The sequence below is a fragment of the Oryx dammah genome, unplaced genomic scaffold (assembly GCF_014754425.2).
Source record: "Oryx dammah isolate SB20612 unplaced genomic scaffold, SCBI_Odam_1.1 HiC_scaffold_9, whole genome shotgun sequence".
In the NCBI taxonomy this organism is placed as follows: Eukaryota; Metazoa; Chordata; class Mammalia; order Artiodactyla; family Bovidae; genus Oryx; species Oryx dammah.
Genome location: NW_024070193.1, coordinates 9,458,771 through 9,477,794, shown reverse-complemented (window position 1 = coordinate 9,477,794; position 19,024 = coordinate 9,458,771). Strand labels below are relative to the sequence as shown.

At 44.2% G+C, this 19,024-nt stretch overlaps 2 protein-coding genes across 2 annotated transcripts in view; both read left to right on the top strand.

Annotated features, from left to right (window-relative positions):
- Nucleotides 1-8,449: 8,449 nt before the first annotated feature.
- SLC25A20 (solute carrier family 25 member 20) overlaps nt 8,450-19,024 on the top strand; it is a 37,250-nt gene continuing 26,675 nt past the window's right edge. Inside the window, exon 1 of the mRNA XM_040247005.1 lies at nt 8,450-8,707. Coding sequence (XP_040102939.1) covers nt 8,603-8,707 — 105 coding nt within the window. The 5' untranslated portion in view covers nt 8,450-8,602. The remainder of the gene's footprint in view (nt 8,708-19,024) is intronic.
- LOC120868272 (histidine triad nucleotide-binding protein 1-like) lies at nt 12,275-13,744 on the top strand. The gene has a single exon (XM_040247019.1). The coding sequence runs from the start codon at nt 13,227-13,229 to the stop codon at nt 13,605-13,607; it is 381 nt and encodes a 126-aa protein (XP_040102953.1). The 5' UTR covers nt 12,275-13,226; the 3' UTR covers nt 13,608-13,744.

The window sequence follows — 19,024 nt, the reverse complement described above, 5'->3', positions numbered from 1 at the left end:
GCGTCACTTCCCGCCCGGGGTCGCCCCGCGGTCGCCGGGGTCGCGACAGGCCCTAGGTAATAACGCCTCTCTGCGGACACTTCACTCCAGCCCAGCGCAGCGACCGGAGTACACCCGCCGCACGGCTGGCGCCGACGGCTAGCAAAGGAGAGGCTTCTTGGAGAGCCGTCACGGCATCGCTGCGGGCTTTCGCCTGCCAGAGCCCCCGGCCCGGATCCTTTCGACCAGGGTTTTTGTTGTTTTTTTGACAGACTCTCCTCACTTCACTGTACTCGGTGTCCGGAGCGGAGAAGACCTCCAGTCGTTCGTGGAGTGGATAAAGGATTGATGTTTCATGGCCACTGTTTGATCGAAGGAGAACTGGGTCTTCGTGTCAGCAAGCCGGGCCGGGAATTTCTACCTAGGCCGATTCGAAGAACCACGCCAGGCTTCCACTTCCCTCTCCGTGGCCTAGTTCGCTGCCTAATTTCTTTGGCTATCACCCGAGATTGAATCTTAACTACCTTGCTGCACAGTTTATTCACACAGTAAATAGGAAGTGCCATTATGACTTTCAGTACCTTCTAGGGCCTTTGTCGAGTGTTATGGATAGACAGACATGAAGCCTCACTTAAGTTGCTGCTGCACAACGTGGAAACGCCGGAGTGAAGCCAGTGATGTTAGGGATCTTCCTTGCTGTGCAAGTCCGTAGATAACCCAAACCATTTCCACCCATGCATGAGTCGTGTATGTGCTAATATTCAGAATATTGGTGTGTAATGGACTCTCTTCAGTTCTTGCATGTATTTGTATACATGATTTTCAGCTTTGTGTTTTATTAGGAGCATGTATCCAAATCAAGGTACATGAATACTAGAAAACCACCCCCCCACCTTAATTTGGAGTGAAAACTAATAATACTGAGTGAGTGACATGTAAGGTTGTGAATTTTATATATTAGCAACGTAAAACTCTGTCTATAAGTTGCTCAGTCGTGTGCCACTCTTTGCGACCCCATAGACAAAAATATTCTCCAGGGAAGAACACTGGGAGGCTCTTCCCCAGCTAAAGATCTAACACAGGTCTCCTGCATTGCAGGCACACTCTACCGTTTTTAATGTCTGAGCCACCAGGGAAGCCTGTAGTTCCATGTACTTATTTGTTAAAACATAGCCCTTTCTTTATATCATAACACTAGAGAAGGAACCAAACTATATTTTCTGCTAATGAAATCTCTTTAATTAGGTGCATTCCTTCTGGGTTACTGGTAATAAATCCTCCCCAGTTAATAAAAGGGAACAGTCAGTTTTTCTGTATAATTATTGCATTTGCAAAATAGTGAATGAGGACATTCACATATCAAGCATACAAATGTACAATATATTGGAATCCCAGGTTTTTTTTATCCTTATTTGTTCTCCTGTCTCTCCCCTGCTGAAGGTGAGTTTCTTTTCTTTTTTAAAAATATTTATTTGGCTGCCCTGGGTCTTAGTTGCAGCACACAGGATCTGTGATTGCAGCATGTGGGATATAGTTCCCCGACCAGGAATTGAACCTGGGCCCCCTGGATTGGGAGAACAGAGTGTTAGCCACTGGACTACCAAGAAAGTCCCAAGATGAGTTTCTTAGGGTCACATATCCATCCTTGTTTTCAACATTACTCTGTTAAATAGATGTTTATTAAGCTGTTGCTAATATTTTTTTTGGGGGAGGGGTGAACTCTGGGAGCTGGTGATGGACAGGGAGGCCTGGCGTGCTGCAATTCATGGGGTCGCAAAGAGTCAGACACGACTGAGCAACTGAACTGAACACCATTTTTTTTTTTAGTTTAGTTTTATTTTTGGCTGTGCTTGGTTGTCTGGGATATACTCTTCAAAAAATTTTTCTTTTTTTAAATTTTTGGTGGCACTGGGGCTTCATTGCTGTGCTTGGGCTTTCTCTAGTTGCAGAGAGAAGGAACTACTCATTTTGGTGCTCGGGTTTCTCTTTGCGGTGGCTTCTCTTATGGAGCAAAAGTCTAGGTGCATGGGCTTCAGTAGTTACACCTTACAGGCTTAGTTGCTCGCAGCATGTGGAATCTTCCCGGACCAGAATGGAATCTGTGTCCCCTACCGTGGCAAGCAGATTCTTAGCCACTCTACCAGCAGGGAAGTCCTGTAATATACTCTTAAGTGATAAAAATAGGATATGAAACGATATGTGTAGTATTCTGTCTTCAAAATAAATTTGCATATAAGATATGTAAACAAAATACAATGTCTCTCAGTTTCTGTGTCACAGAATCATTCCCTATAGTGGGAATGATTGGTCTTAGCTCCTTGAAGTCTGGGGCCTCATCCAGAAGACTCATATTTCTTCACCAATATCATACAATTTTTCTTCTGTATAAATCTTAGATTCAGGTTGACATGTTTTCATTTTTGAAAATCCACTGGAGAGCATTGAATTTCTAAGAATAACTTAAAGGGTAGCACTGATAGCCTCATTATTGAGTCTTTGCATCCAAGGAATATACTGTTTCTTTATACTTCTTTTGTTTGCCTTTTGTGTATTTGGATTTATATAGCTTTATTCACATGGATCTTTGGTTTAGTCCTGCCTACATTGTGGGTTTTGCTGTTATTCTGAATAGGATTGATTCTTACTGTTTGTGATCTGTTATTGTTAACATTGTCAACAAAGGTCAGTCTAGTCAAGGCTATGGTTTTTCCAGTGGCCATGTATGGATGTGAGAGTTGGACTATAAAGAAAGCTGAGTGCCAAAGAATTGATGCTTTTGAACTGTGGTGTTGGAGAGAAGACTCTTGAGAGTACCTTGGACTGCAATGAGATCCAACCAGTCCATCCTAAAGGAGGTCAGTCCTGGGTGTTCATTGGTAAGACTGATGTTAAAGCTGAAACTCAAATACTTTGGCCACCTGATGTGAAGAGCTGACTCATTTGAAAAGACTCTGATGCTGAGAAAGATTGAGGGCAGGAGAAGGGGACAACAGAGGATGAGATGGTTGGATGGCATCACCGACTCAATGAACATGGGTTTGGGTGGACTCCGGGAGTTGGTGATGGACAGGGAGGCCTGGCGTGCTGCAGTTCATGGGGTCACAAAGAGTCAGACACGACTGAGCGACAACTGAACTGATCAAAAAGTGATTGCTTTCTGATACTGTTGTTGTATCTGTCTCCTTACTTAAATTTGCTCGTTAGTTTTCAACTGATTCTCTTGAATTTTCAAAGTAAGCATTTGAATCACTTGAAAATAGGAATATTTTGGACTCTTTTTTTTTTTTTTTGGTTTGACCAGAGATCAGACCCACACCCACAGTGGTGGAAAAACAGAGTCTTAAACCACTGGACTGCCAGGGAAGTTCCAAGGACTCTTACTTTTTAATATTTAAATTTTTTATTACTTTCCTTCCTTTTCTTTTATCCCTCTTCTCCACCCCACCCCACCCCCCACCCCCCCACCCTGCACTCTTCTTTCTTTCTTCCTTACGGGTGTCCCTGGTGGCTCAGCTGATAAAGAAAACACCTGCAATGTGGGAGACCTGGGTTTGATCCCTGGGTTGGGAAGATCCCCTGGAGAAGGGAAAGGCTACTCACTCCAGTATTCTGGGCTGAAGAATTCCCTGAACTGAATAGTCCATGCTGGTCACAGAGTCAGACACAACTGAGCAACTTTCACTTTCTTTCACTTCTTCCTTAGTTTGCTGTTTCTTCCCTCCCTCCCTCCTTATTGATATTTTTGCATTAGCTGGCTTCCCTGGTGGCTCAGAGGTTAAAGCGGCTGCCTGGAATGCGCTAGACCCTGGTTCGATCCCTGGGTTGGGAAGATCCCCTGGAGAAGGAAATTGCAACCCACTGCAGTACTCTTGCCTGGAGAATCCCATGGAGGGAGGAGCCTGGTGGGCTACAGTCCATGGGGTCTCAAAGAGTCAGACACGACTGAGCGACTTCACCTTCACTTTCACTAAGTCCAGTAAAACGTTAAGCAGTAATCATGATTAAAAAAATCTCTATTTGTTCTCCTATCATTAACAGGATAGCTTCTAATAGTTCACCATTAAATTGTTTTGCTGAGAAAAAATATGGTAGTTACTAGTTTGCTTTAAAAACAAAAAATAGTTACTCTTTATCTATCACAAGGGAGTTTGCTTCAAATCTTAAATTTACAGTTTTATGTTCTTTTCCTTTAGGTTTTATCTTATTTTTGGTAAGGAATGATGTTGAATACTGTTGCAGGTTGGACTCTTCGGAAGCAAGTACTGAGATGGAGCTTGGGGCGCAAGATACTTATTAGGGATCAGCATATGTAAAGGGAGGGGGCAGGAAGCAACATTAGGCAGAGGCGGCAGATAAACTGTGATGCAGGTCCAATGAAGCCAACCCAGCAGAGAGCACTGGAGTGTGAATACTCCCTGGCAGAGTATCTGATACCATGCCTGGGTGGTCAGGCATTAAATCTTTCCCTTGCTCAGTCACAGGGTGTGGACAGTCTTGGGAAAGGTATGACCTAAGGGAAGGACCCCCTCATTCATGTTTGATTCCCAAAGTCTAGGAAGAAGGCTTCTCAAGAGAGGTCCAAGTGATCTCAGATGGCCTCGGCCTGCAGCAGCTTGAAGTTGGGCCTTGTTTCCTGGCCGGACATTGAGGTTGGGGAGAGGCAGTGAGAGCACCAAATCCTAGCTGCCAGACCAGTGGTCAGTGACAAGGCCCTGGCTCTTCGGCTTTGCAGAAAAGGAACTGCCATAAACACGGAAAGTAGTGAAAGAAATCAAGTGTTTATTAGGAGGGAAAAAAGAATACATATGGATAGACACATGGGTGGACTCAGAGTCCAGAGTGATGCCCTCTTGGCAGTATGATCACTTAATTGGAGCGTTTGTTTCTGGGTTTCTTTTGGCCAACCATTTTGATTTCCCTGGTTCAGAGTCCATAATTGGTGTATCTTGGGATCCTCTTGTGTGTGCGCACACGTCTCAGCCAAGGCAAATTCTACTTTAGAGGTGCAGAGGTGGTTAGCATCACCTAGCGTCACTACCTACCCCTTTTGACCTCCAAGGAGCCTTTCTGTGCATGTGTAGTCAGGGAGGTCACCTTACTTGAAAAATGAGAAACAAGTTGGTCTCTCCTCTTTGGGCAGAGCCCAGCCTCCTCCCTCAATTGTCCTCCTATTTTCATCTTTCAGTATCTACCCTGGGTGGGGCCCTCTTGCCTCACAAAGACAGCTTCACGTTCCTTGTGAAGCTTGTGGTTCAGTTCAGTTCAGTTGCTCAGTCGTGCCCGACTCTTTGCAACCCCATGGACTGCAGCACGCCAGGCTTCCCTGGCCATCACCAACTGCTGGAGCTTGCTCAAACCCATGTCCATCAAGCCAGTGATGCCACCTGACATGAAGCTTGTGGAACTGACAGCAAACCTGGAGGTGCATATGCATGTGAACATTTTTCTGGGAGAGGGTGCCAGGAATTCTCCACCTCCCACATGGCTAAGAACCACTGGTCAGACGATGTCTAGCATATGGGCAACTTGGTATCGATCTCCTGCATCAGTATGTTACCTGGAGTGGGGATAGGAAGGATACCTCGTGCTGAAGGGGACAGGATATGTAAAGGCCTGGCTACTGGGTGGTGGAGGGTGGGGTCAGTTAAGTAACAGGCTGTGTGGCTGTGTGGTAAACCAGTAGAAGCTAAGTTTGCTCAGAGAGGAAGATACAGTCTAGGGGAAAACACGGTTGAAACAGTAAGCTAGCATGAAATATGAAAAGCCTTGTCTGCCCTGAACCACTTTTATTCTGATGCAATGAATGACAGTCAGGTTAAATTTCAGGTAAGTTTTCTAACAGTGTGTAAAGGCTTATCAGATGAGGAAACAGGAAGACCATTTGTTTGGAGGATCATCAGTTACCCTATGAAGATTTAATAGAACTTGGTGGGCTTGAGTGGAGTCCATGTTCAGGTCTGTCAAGGTTTACCAAGAGGGTCTACCAGGAAAGTTTATCAGGAGGGCTGTTCTATAACAAACAGCACCTCTTCCTGAAGCTGCTCTGATGCAGATTAACTCTAAGTTAGCTCCCCTTCTGCAGCCGGAGTGTTAGAAGTCACAAGTGAAATAAACATGGTCCCATTACCAAACTCTTAATCTTGGACTTTCCAATAAGGCCAATCCAGTGATGAACATCCTGTTCAGTTAACGCCTTCACTACCTCTTGCCTGGACCACTGTAATTTTCTCTTAACTGTTCTCCTTGCTTCCATTCTCTCCCAACACAAATTCATCCATCCCAAATAGATTTTCTAAACAAATCTGATCATGTCACCGCTGTGCTTAAAACTGTTCCATGGTTCCCCATCCTCATCTAGAAAAAGCCTGTAGCATAGCGTGAACAGACTTTCGAGCCTTGCCCCAGCCTCCTTGACTTCCACTCCCTTTACAGGTCTTCTGCCCCAGTCAGACCCCATCACTTCCTGATCCCAGTTTTGTTCCTGTCACTAATCTTTCCACCCGTAGTGTACATGGTCCATCCTCCCCATTCTAGGCTTCGTTCTAGCTTGGGAGTGCCTGCAGAGGAGAATTGCTATCAGGTTACCTGGGCAGTGAGGTTCCTGCTACAGAGTAGGGGTATGCTTATTGTTTACAAATTTTTCATTTGACAAATTTCAAACATACAGAAATGACAAGTTATATAGTGGATACCTAAATACCGTGCACCAAGAGTGAATAAGTCAAAAACATAAATATCACCTTTATGGCAACCCACTCCAGTACCCTTGCCTGGAAAAGCCCATGGATGGAGGAGCGTGGTAGGCTCATGAGGTCGCAAAGAGTTGGACATGGCTGAGCGGCTTCACTTAACTCCTAATTGTTATATTCATTAACAATTCCTCTAGGTTCTTCTTTCAGAATATATTCAGAATCCAAACACATCTCATCACCTCCTCTGCTGTTCTCTGATGCTAAGTCGCTTCAGTCATGTCCGACTCTGTACGACCCCATAGACGGCAGCCCACCAGACTCCCCCATCCCTGGGATTCTCCAGGCAAGAACACTGGAGTGGGTTGCCATTTCCTTCTCCAATTCATAAAAGTGAAAAGTGAAAGTGAAGTCACTCAGTCGTGTCTGACTCTTCGCTACCCCATGGACTGCAGCCTACCAGGCTCCTCCATCCATGGGATTTTCCAGGCAAGAGTACTGGAGAGGGGTGCTATTGCCTTCTCCGCTGCTGTTCTCTGATCCAATCCAATCCAGCATCTCTGACTATGACCTTTAGCCTCCTCAAGTCTCCCAGCTTCTTAGTCTGTTCTCAACTGGCAGTAAGAGGGATTCTGTTAATTCACAAGTCAGACTATGTCACTCCTCTGCTCAGAACCCCAGAATGGCTCCCATCTTCTTAAAGGAGAGGCTGATGTCCTTACGGTGGCACACAAAGCCCACTTGATATGTCACCGTTGGCACCATGTCGGCCTCAGTAGTCCCTCAAACAGTCCAGACACAGTCCGTCTCCGAGTTTGCAGTCTTCTGCCTGGAAGATCCCTCCCTCCCCATACCGCCCACCCCGGTCCCCCCATACATATAGACAGAACTCACCTCCTCAATTTCTCAGGCCTTGAGTCCACTCACCTTCTCCGTGAGAATGTCCTTTACTCACCTAATTAAAACTGCAGGTTGCTTGCCCCCCCATCCCCCCGCCCCCAATACTGATCCTTATCCTCTCTCCAGATTTATTTTTCTTCATAGTAGTTCTCACCACTTGATACACTATGCATTTTTCACTAACTTTGCTAGTGAACAAGGACCCGTGTGCTGTGCCTTCAGCGCCTGAAAGGGTGCTTTGTCACACAGCAGAGAGCAGTCACCTTCAGCGGAGTGGACAGAGGACCGGGAATTTAAGGGAGGAAACAGGTGAGTTCAGGAAGAGTTTCTGGAGGAGATGTGAGAGTTAGACTGTGAAGAAAGCTGAGCGCTGAAGAATTGATGCTTTTTAACTGCGGTGTTGGAGAAGACTCTTGAGAGTCCCTTGGACTACAAGGAGGTCCAACCAGTCCATCCTAAAGGAGATCAGTCCTGGGTATTCATTGGAAGGACTGATGCTGAATCTCCAATACTTTGGCCACCTCAGGCGAAGAGTTGACTCATTGGAAAAGACCCTGATGCTGGGAGGGATTGGGGGCAGGGGAGAAGGGCACGACTGAGGATGAGATGGCTGGATGGCATCACCGACTCGATGAACATGAGTCTGAGTGAACTGCAGGAGTTGGTGATGGACAGGCGTGCTGCGACTCATGGGGCCGCAAAGAATCGGACACAACTGAGCTACTGAACTGAACTGAACTGAACTAACTGCAGTCCACCCCCACCAACCGCCACTCCAAAATACCGCCCAGAAGGCGTAGGAGCCAGCCCCTCTCCCTCAAGCCACGCCCATCGAGGAGGAGCTATGGCCGGAAGCAGCGCCGCCAGCCGAAGCCGGGGCCGGCAGACGGTCTAGGCCCACCTCCCGACCTGCCCCGGGCTCAGGCCCCGCCCACCCGAAAGTGGGTGAAAGGTCGGCGGCGCCGGCGCCGCGGCTGGAGCAGTGGAGCGAAGCCGGTCGGGAAACCACAGGCAGTGTGACGGACGGACTGACCATGGCAGACGAGGTGAAGCCCATTAGCCCGCTCAAGAACCTGCTGGCCGGCGGCTTCGGAGGCATGTGCCTGGTGTTCGTGGGACACCCTCTGGACACTATCAAGGTGCGAGGAGGCTGGGGCGCGCGGGCTGGAGGGAGGAGGCCCTACCGAGCAGGGCGCGGGAAGCGGGGTCTCTCGCGACGTTTGGTCCGGGACAGAAGTGGGGCCCCGGGGAGCTTCCGTGAGAAATCTGGGGAATCTCCCTCTCGACCCTTTCGGGTGTGGAGGAAACTGTTCCTGCGCCCCAAGGAGTTAGACGGCGCAGAGTGAGAAGCCTCTAATCGCCCACCGAAGACTCTTGATTTTAAAAAAATTCTCTGTCTGGCAACCTTTTCTCATCTGGCGCCCCTACTTGGGATGGTAAAGAAAAAGCACCTGCTCAAAGTTCTAACTTCTGCAAACCCTAACATCAGCAAGGTTGATACAGGTCATCTGTAAATCCTTCTTCTGGAAGAGAGCTAAAAGCAGGTTACTCTAGATATGTCTTTTGACACATTTCTCTGGGGCCAAAGTGCTCTGGCACTCTCTTTTGCACCTTTCTTAACCATCTTCAGTCTGTCGCCTCATGTTAACCTCAGCAGTCTCCTGTGGGAAGCAACAGTGCCCTCAGTGACTGAGTCCCTTCCAAGGAAATCAAGTGATCAGCTTTGCCCAGAGCCAGGTTGATCCTCACAACAACTTGGTGTGGAAGCCATGGTCAGATTGAGGCTCTGGGAAGGTGGAAACTCATCAAGGCTTGTTCCCTGGTTAGCCTCATATCGCACATCACCTCTTTCCCCTGCAGCACTTACAGCAAGGCCTTACTGGAGACCAAAGTCCATACCCTGTGACTTAGCCTTCAAAGCTTCATCCTAGTTTTCTAACCTTATCTCTGCGCACACTTGGAGAAAATTGACAGTTCATGGCCAGGGTGAGCCTGTGGGGAGCAGACATGAGTCTTGCAGAGTGGGACTTCCCCTGTGTAGAGGAATTCTTGGATTGTTGAATTGGGTTTCCTCCACCAAAGCAAATTGCTTTGGTGATGTTCTCTGAGTAAGTTTGGGCAGCAGGCTCTTTGCTACCTTTCATCTAGAAGAAGATCTGGGGTCATTTTATCGCAAGACTAAGATTAAAGCCATCGGGCTGGTTTGGGCACTGTGAAACATGAAATCAGATGTTTATTCAGTAGTTGATAAATGCCATGTGTATTAGGGCTTCCCCAACAGTAGTCGTTCTAAGCAACACTGATGTAGGGGAGAATTGTCTGGCCTCTATTTCTACTCTTGATCTTGTTAGTTCTAGTTATCTGGGGCCTCTCTTTAAAGAAAAACAAAATCCTATTGCTCCCTAATACGAGTGTTGCTCCTATCTCCATATCCTTTGCCCTTCCTCCCCATCAGATGTCACTCCCAGGAAGGGAAGGATGATCTGTGTACTGAAATGTAAATGACTGAAAATGCTCACTGCATTTTTTTAAGCTTTTATCTTTTAAAAATCAATTAATTAATTTTACTTTTGACTGTGCCTAGTCTTTGTTACTTTGTGTGGTTTCTCTAGGTGCAGCGAGTGGGGGCTACTCCCTGGTTGCAGTACACAGGCTTCTTATAGCAGAGGCTCCTCTTGTTGCAGAGCACAGACTCTCAGGCATGCAGGCTTCACTAGTTGCAGCACCCAGGCTCAGTAGCTGTGGCACTAGGGCTTCATTGCTCCATGTCATGTGGGAACTTCCTTCACCAGGGATCGAACTGTCGTCTGTTACATTGCAAGGTGGATTCTTAACCACTGGACCACCAGAGAAGCCCTCACTGCATTTTTAAAAATCAGAAAGTCTCCCTTTGATTTAAGCCAAACCCACAAATTGCTGACTACTGTCCTTTTGACCTCAGGGAGCCAGGTGGGCTCTGGTCAAAGCTTGGCCAAGAGACACTTTCAGAGACCCAAGGCAACTAACAGCGGTCTGGAAAGGCAGGAACTGCAGCTCTTCAGCTTGGAAAGATTTTATGGTGGTGAAGGGCTGGCTGAGTTCTAACTGGAGAAGTAGGGAGACCCAGATATTCCAGGCAGAGGGAAGGCAGGAGTGAAAGTGGATATAGGCTTGGCAGTGGGAACCAGGCTGTAAAAGAAGACCAGTCATGGAGGACTTTAATGTTCTTGCTGGGCCGAAGTGATGGCTGTCATGATGAGACAGGTATGAGTTTGTACAAAATCACAAAAAAGGTATCAGTCAGAACTTTTGGTCCATCTCTCTCTCCTTCTACTAACTTGAGGAGTTTGTGCCTGACCATGGAGAATCTGAAGGCCAAGTAAGGGATATTGGATGTAAAGCAGTGGGAGCCTCTGGGCTTGTCTACTGTTCTGTTCCATAAACTCCTCAGCTTTGCATGTCACCTCCATTGCCTAGAGCGCAGGACTAACAAAAGCCCTCACAAAATCAAGAATGAAAAATTTGTTAGGTTGGTGCAAGGGTAATTGTGGTTTTGGACTCTGAATTTTAAATCATTATAGTTAGGCTCAAACACATCTTTATTAATAAAAATCAGAACCATTACAAGCAACACATTTTTGCCAATGAGAAATAAGTTTGTTGATTCCTGTAGCATAAAAAGCTATGCTTCAGGATTCGATGAACTCTTGAAAAGCATTTTCTGCATCCTGCAGATTGTGAAAGCATTTTCCCTGCATAAAGTTGTTGAGTTGCTTGAAGAATTGGTAGTCGTTTGGCAAGAGGTCACACAAAATTCTGTAGCCCTATTCATTCAACTTTTGAAGTTTTGTTTGTGCAATGTGCAGTCGGGCGTTGTCGCAGAGAATTGGTTTCTCATATGTAATGATTTTGCCAGGATTCAGAAAGCTGTAGTGAATCAGACCAGCAGCAGACCACCAAACAGTGACCATCACCTTTCTTTGGTGCAAGTTGGCTTTGGGAAATTCTTTAGAACTTCTCAGTCTAGCCACTGAGCTGGTCTTCACCAGTTGTATGCTATCCACTTTTTGTCACATGTCGCAATCCAGTTGAGAAATGGTTTGCTGTTGTTGCACAGGATAAGAAAAGACAATACTTCACAATGATTATTATTTTTTTTATGTGATCAGCTCATGAGACACCTGCTTATTGAGCTTTTCACCTTTCCAGTTTGCTTCAAGTGCTGAACAGCTGTAGGATGGTAGACCTTGAGTTCTTGAGAAAATTCTCATGTAGTTGTGAGAGGATCAGCTTTGATGATCCTCTCAATTCAGTTCAGTACAGTTCAGTTGCTCAATTGTGTCCAACTCTTTGTGACCTCATGGACTGCAGCATGGCAGGCTTCCTTGTCCAACACCAGTTCCCAGAGCTTGCTCAAACTCATGTCCGTCGAGTTGGTGATGCTATCCAATCATCTTATCCTCTATCATCCCCTTCTCCTCCTGCCTTCAGTCTTTCCCAGCATTAGGATCTTTTCCAATGAGTCAGTTCTTCACATCAAGTGGCCAAAGTATTGGAGCTTCAGTTTCACCATCACTCCTTCCAGTGAATATTCAGGACTGATTTCCTTTAGGATTGACTGGCTTGATCTCCTTGCTGTCCAAGAGACTCTCAAGAGCCTTCTCCAACACCACAGTTCAGAAGCATCCATTCCTGAGCACTCAAATCCTCTCAGTTGGTCGTTGTCAACTTCTGATGGTTGGCCACTGTGCTCCTCATCTTCAGGGCTCTCATCTTCTTTGCAGAATTTCTTGAACCACCACTGCACTGTGTGTTCATTAGCAGTTCCTGGACCAAATGCAGTGTTGGTGTTGTGATTTGTCTTAGCTGTTTTATGACCCATTTTGAACTAGTATAAGAAAATCACTCGAATTTGCTTTTTGTCTAATATCTTTTGCATAGTCTAGGATACATATAAAGTAAACAGCAAGTAACAATTCGTTAGCAAAAAACATAAAGCAGCAAATGTACATTAAAGATGTGTAATATAACCACAATTAAGAATGTATTCCAAAACAAAAAAATAAATAAATAAAGAATAATGTATTTCAGTATCAAATGGCAGAGTTCAACAATCTAAAACCAAAATTACTTTTGCACCAACCTAAATAAATAGAGGAACAGCATGATGAAAATGGTGTATTGGAAAGGTTAGTATGATAGCAAATTGAGAAGGATTAGGAAATAGAACACAGAGCAGGAAAAAGACTGCAGAAGTATAATGACTGGGTATATCAGTTTTCTTGCAATGTAACAACTTACCCCAAAACTTAGTGGCTTAAAACAACAACAATAGGGACTTCCCTGGCAGTCCAATGGTTGCAGCTCCATGTTGCAAGGGTGCATGGGTTCGAGCTCCATCCATAGTTGGTTAACTAGGATCCTGCATGCTGCACGGTGCAGCCAAAACAACAACAACATTCATTAACTCTCTTGATCTTTGTGAGACAGGATTTGGGGAGCTGCTTAGGTGGGTAGTCTGGCTCAAGGATTTCTTGTGAAGTTGCAGATGTTGTCTGGGATCCAGAATATATAAAAGAACTCTTACAAGTCAATAACACAAAAAACAACCCAATTTAAGAATAAGCAAAGCCTCCTCCCAACCTTCTCCCCAGCCGGGCACTCAGGAGGGAGGCAGAGATGGCAGATGAGATCATCAAGGCTCAGGTCGCCCGGCCTGGCAGCGACACCATCTTCAGGAAGATGATTCACAAGGAAATCCTAGCCAAAATCATTTATGAGGATGACCAGTGTCTTGCTTTCCATGACATTTCCCCTCAAGCACCTACAGATTTTCTGGTGACACCCAAAAAACATATATCCCAGATTTCTGCAGCAGCAGCAGATGATGAAAGACTTCTTGGGCATTTGATGATTGTTGGCAAGAAATGTGCTGCAGATCTGGGCCTGAAGAAGGGCTATCAAATGGTGGTGAATGAAGGCTCAGATGGGGGCCAATCTGTCTGTCATGTTCATCTCCATGTTCTTGAAGGTTGGCAGATGAACTGGCCTCCTGGTTAAGCATGCTGTAGGGATAATTTTCCCTTCTCTCTGCAGTGATCAGGTTTGCAAGTTCCAATATGCTAAACAATTTTTTTTTTTTTGCCTGTGTATGGAGATATTGCAAAAATAATTTTAAAAACCCATATATAATAAAAGACATTGTTGCATGCTCTGAAAAAAGATAAAGTGCTTAAATATATATTTCTCCAAAGAAGATATATAATTGGAAAAAACCATGAAAAAAATGTTCAGTATCACTAATCATTAGGAAAATGCAAATAAAAAATATAGAATGAATGGCTACTATCAATAAAACAAAATAACAAGGGTCAGGGAGGATGCAGAGACTCTGGAACCCTTATGCACTATTATTGGGAATGTTAAATTGTACAGCCACTGTGGAAAACAGTATACCAGTATCTCAAAAAAGTAAAAATAGAATTACTGTATGATCCAGCAAGCCTACTTCTGGATATTTACCCCAAAGAATTGAAAGCAGAGTCTTGAAGAGATGTTTGTAGACCCTGTTCCTAGGAGCATTATTCACAGTAGCCGAAACATGGGAGCAACCCAAGTGTCCACAAATGGAAGAACAAGTAAGCAAAATGTGGCCTATACATATAATAGAATATTATTCAACTTTAAAAAGAAGGAAATTCTGATACTTGCAACCACATGGATGAATGTTGAAACCATTAGGCTCAGTGAACTAAGTCATTCATAAAAAGATATGTACTTTATGATCCTACTTATATGAGGTACTTCGAATACACAAAATCTTAGAGACAAAGTAGACTGGTTGCCAGGGTCTGGATGTAGGGCGGATGAGAAGTTACTGTTTAGTGGGAGGAGATAAAAAGAATTGTGGATGATGGTGATGGTTGTACAACATTTTGAATGTATTTAATATCACTGAAAAGTGAAAGTCAAAGTCGCTCAGTTGTGTCTGACTCTTTGTGACCTCATGGACTATACAGTCCATGGAATTCTCCAGGCCAGAATACTGGAGTGGGCGGCCTTTCCCTTCTCCAGGGGATCTTCCCAACCCAGGTCTCCTGCATTGCAGGCAGATTCTTTACCAGCGAGTCACCAGGGAAGCCCAATATCACTGAACTGTGTACTTAAAAATGATCGAGATGGTAAATTTTATGTGTATTTTATGACAGAAAAAAAATTGGAGAGGAAAAAATGGGCAAAGAATCTGAACAGATATTTTTCCAAAGAAGATACACAAATGGCCAATAAACACATGAAAAATGTTCAACAGCATTATCCATCATGATAGGGAGATACCACCTAATATCCACCTAACACCGGCTATAATAATAAAAAAAAAAAGGTAGATGACAGTCAGTGTTGGCAAGGATGTGGAGAATTTGGAATACTCATAAACTGTTTGTGGGGGTGTAAATGGTGCAGCCTCTTTGGGAAACAGTCTAGCAGTTCCTCAAAAGGTTGAATAAACATAGAGTTAGCATCTGACATAGCAGTTTTCTTGTTGTGGGTAATTTTATGTGTCAGCTGAGCCATGGGTGTCCAGATATTGGTCAAATGTTATTCTGGGTATATCTGTGAGGATGTTTTTGGATGAGATTAGCATTTAAGGCAGACTGAGTAAAGCAGATTGCCCTCCCTAATGTGGGTGATTATACAGTGGAAGTGTATGATTATGATTATACAGTGGAAGTGAGAAATAGATTTAAGGGGCTAGATCTGATAGATAGAGTGCCTGATGAACTATGGACGGAGGTTCGTGACTTTGTACAGGAGACAGGGATCAAGACCATCCCCATAGAAAAGAAATTCAAAAAAGCAAAATGGCTGTCTGGGGAGGCCTTACAAATAGCTGTGAAAAGAAGAGAAGCAAAAAGCAAAGGAGAAAAGGAAAGATATAAGCATCTGAATGCAGAGTTCCAAAGAATAGCAAGAGGAGATAAGAAAGCCTTCCTCAGTGATCAATGCAAAGAAATAGAGGAAAACAATAGAATGGGAAAGACTAGAGATCTCTTCAAGAAAATTAGAGATACCAAGGGAACATTTCATGCAAAGATGGGCTCGATAAAGGACAAAAATGGTATGGACCTGACAGAAGCAGAAGATATTAAGAGGTGGCAAAAATACACAGAAGAACTGTACAAAAAACATGTTCATGACCAAGATAATCACGATGGTGTGATCACTCACGTAGAGCCAGATATCCTGGAATGTGAAGTCAAGTGGGCCTCAGGAAGCATCACTACGAACAAAGCTAGTGGAGGTGATGGAATTCCATTTGAGCTATTTCAAATCCTAAAAGATGATGCTGTGAAAGTGCTGCACTGAATATGCCAGCAAATTTGGAAAACTCAGCAGTGGCCACAGGACTGGAAAAGGTCAGTTTTCATTCCAATCTCAAAGAAAGGCAATGCCAAAGAATGCTCAAACTACCACACAATTGCACTCATCTCACATGCTAGTAAAGTAATGCTCAAAATTCTCCACGGCAGGCTTCAGCAATACGTGAACTGTGAACTTCCAGATGTTCAATCCGGTTTTAGAAAAGGCAGAGGTACCAGAGATCAAATTGCCAGCATCCTCTGGATCATCAAAAAAGCAAGAGAGTTCCAGAAAGACATCTATTTCTGCTTTATTGACTATGCCAAAGCCTTTGACTGTGTGGATCACAATAAACTGTGGAAAATTCTGAAGAAGATGGGAATACCAGACCACCTGACCTGCCTCTTCAGAAACCTATATGCAGGTCAGGAAGCAACAGTTAGAACTGGACATGGAACAACAGACTTGTTCCAAATAGGAAAAGGAGTACATCAAGGCTGTATATTGTCACCCTGCTTATTTAACTTATATGCAGAGTACATCATAAGAAACACTGGGCTGGAAGAAGCACAGATGGAATCAAGATTGCCGGGAGAAATATCAATAACCTCAGATATGCAGATGTCACCACCTTATGGCAGAAAGTGAAGAGGAACTAAAAAGTCTATGCCCCAACCAGTAATGCTGAAGAAGCTGAAGTTGAACAGTTTTATGAAGACCTACAAGACCTTTTAGAACTAACACCCCAAAAAGATGTCCTTTTCATTATAGGGGACTGGAATGCAAAAGTAGGAAGGCAAAAAACACCTGGAGTAACAGGCAGATTTGGCCTTGGAATACGGAATGAAGCAGGGCAAAGACTAATAGAGTTTTGCCAAGAAAATGCACTGGCATAGCAAACACCCTCTTCCAACAACACAAAAGAAGACTCTACACATGGACATCACCAGATGGTCAACACCGAAATCAGATTGATTATATTCTTTGCAGCCAAAGATGGAGAAGCTCTATACGGTCAACAAAAAGAAGACCAGGAGCTGACTGTGGCTCAGATCATGAACTCCTTATTGCCAAATTCAGACTGAAATTGAAGAAAGTAGGGAAAACCACTAGACCATTCAGGTATGACCTAAATCAAATCCCTTATGACTATACAGTGGAAGTGAGAAATAGATTTAAGGGACTAGATCTGATAGACAGAGTGCTTCACAGTCACGACTGAGCGACTGAACTGAACTGAACTGAACTGATGTGGGTGACCCTCATCTAGTCATTTGAAGGCCTAATAGAACAAAAGGCCAAAACTCCTCCCTCTTGACTGATTGAGCTGGGATGTTGGTCTTTTCCTGCCTTTGAACTCTAACTGAAACGTTGGCTCTTCTTGGGTTTTGAGCCTGCCGACTTTTGAACTGGGACTTAGCCCATCAGCTCTCCTGGTTCTCTCGTCTTAACACTTGAAATAGAACTATCTCATTGACTTTCCTGGGTCTCCAGCTTGCTGACTGCAGATCTTGCTGTTTGTTTGCCTCCGTAACTGTGTGAGTCAATTCCTTATAACAAACAAGCAAATAAATAACTCTCCATATCCTATTGGTTCCGTTTCTCTGGGGAATCTTGACCCATACAATACCCAAGAGAACTAAAAATGTAAGTCCACACAAAACTCTATACGCAAAAGTTGGTAGCACCATTATTCATAATAATAAAAATGGAAAAAAATGTAATTTGTCACTATCTGATGAGCAGATAAACAGAACATAGTTTATTTGCATAGTAGAATATTATTTACCAATAAAATGAATGAAGAACTGATACATTCTCTGACATAGGTGAACTTTGAACACTTTATGCAAGTAAAAGAAACCAGGTATGAAAGACCACATACTATATGATTTCATTTACATGAAATACAGAAAATAGGAAAATTCATGGAGGCAGAAGGTAGCTTATTAATTGCCAGTGGCTGAGAGAAGAGGAGAGTGACTACTAATGGGTATGGTGTTTCTTTTTGGGGTGATGAAAATGTTCTCAAATTGATTATAATGAAGGTTGCACAACTCTGCAACTGCTAAAAACCCTCTAACTGTATAGAATGGGTGAATTTTATGGTATACGAGTTATATCATAATAAAGCTGTTTTTTTTTTTTTTTAAACCAATACTGAATCAAAAACCCTTCCTTCCAGTCAAAAACAACAAATAGATGTTGGGCAGGACTGTACTCAGCCAAAGAATTGACTTGCATGTGGTTCATTCACATTCTGGCAGTTAGTGCTGGCTGTTGTCAAGAGGCTTTGTTTCCTCTACACATGGCCTCTTCAGGCTGTGTAAGTATCCTCATAGCATAGTGACGGACTCCCCAAAGCAAATAACCTGAGATGAACACAGGCAGAAGCTGACCTTTCTGTCACCTAGCCTTGGCAGTCACATGGCATCAATATCATCTCTTTCTGTTCGATAGAAGTGAGTCACTGAGTCTGGATCACATCCAAGGGGAGGGGATCTAGGTTTAACTTCTGAAGGGCAAGAGTATCAAAGAGTTAGTGGGCATTTTTGAAAACTACCACACTGGGTAAGAATGGGCAAGCACTTTGCCTGGAGGAAGACTTCAGATGGAGAGAGGAAGAAATTAGGATCCTGGAAGCATCTTGAAAGAACTTTCCATTAGCCTTAGTGCCCACATGAATAAGAGGAGAAACACAGGAAGTAGTTGGATGCTAGAGTTTCAAATCCTGAGAAACGGTAGACTGGTGGCTCTGGGACAAATGGGACATTCATCGAAAGGATGAGATTTTGGAGGTGATTTGAGTAGGGAGAGCTTCCCCAAGCAGTGAAATATAGCCCAAAAGGTGAGGTGAGAAGGTCTGAAGATGGCTGAGTAAAAGTCATCACTGAACATAAGCTGAAGCCCTGGAACGTGTTTTCTGAAAGGGATAGTGGACCACCTGGGTAGGCTCCTTAGCCTTGGAGGGCACCTGGAGTTGAAAAGGAGACAAAGGAGGGAGTGCTAAGAGGGGATGTTTAAAGAGAGACAGTTGGAATCATTGGATGCCCTGAAAGGTGGAGAAGAATGAGGACCAAGGAAAGCAGGATATTAAATCCACCTCATTCCAAAATATC

Excerpts from the sequence above, each read along its gene's own strand:
- LOC120868272 (XM_040247019.1), top strand. The coding sequence starts at position 13,227 with ATGGCAGATGAGATCATCAAGGCTCAGGTCGCCCGGCCTGGCAGCGAC.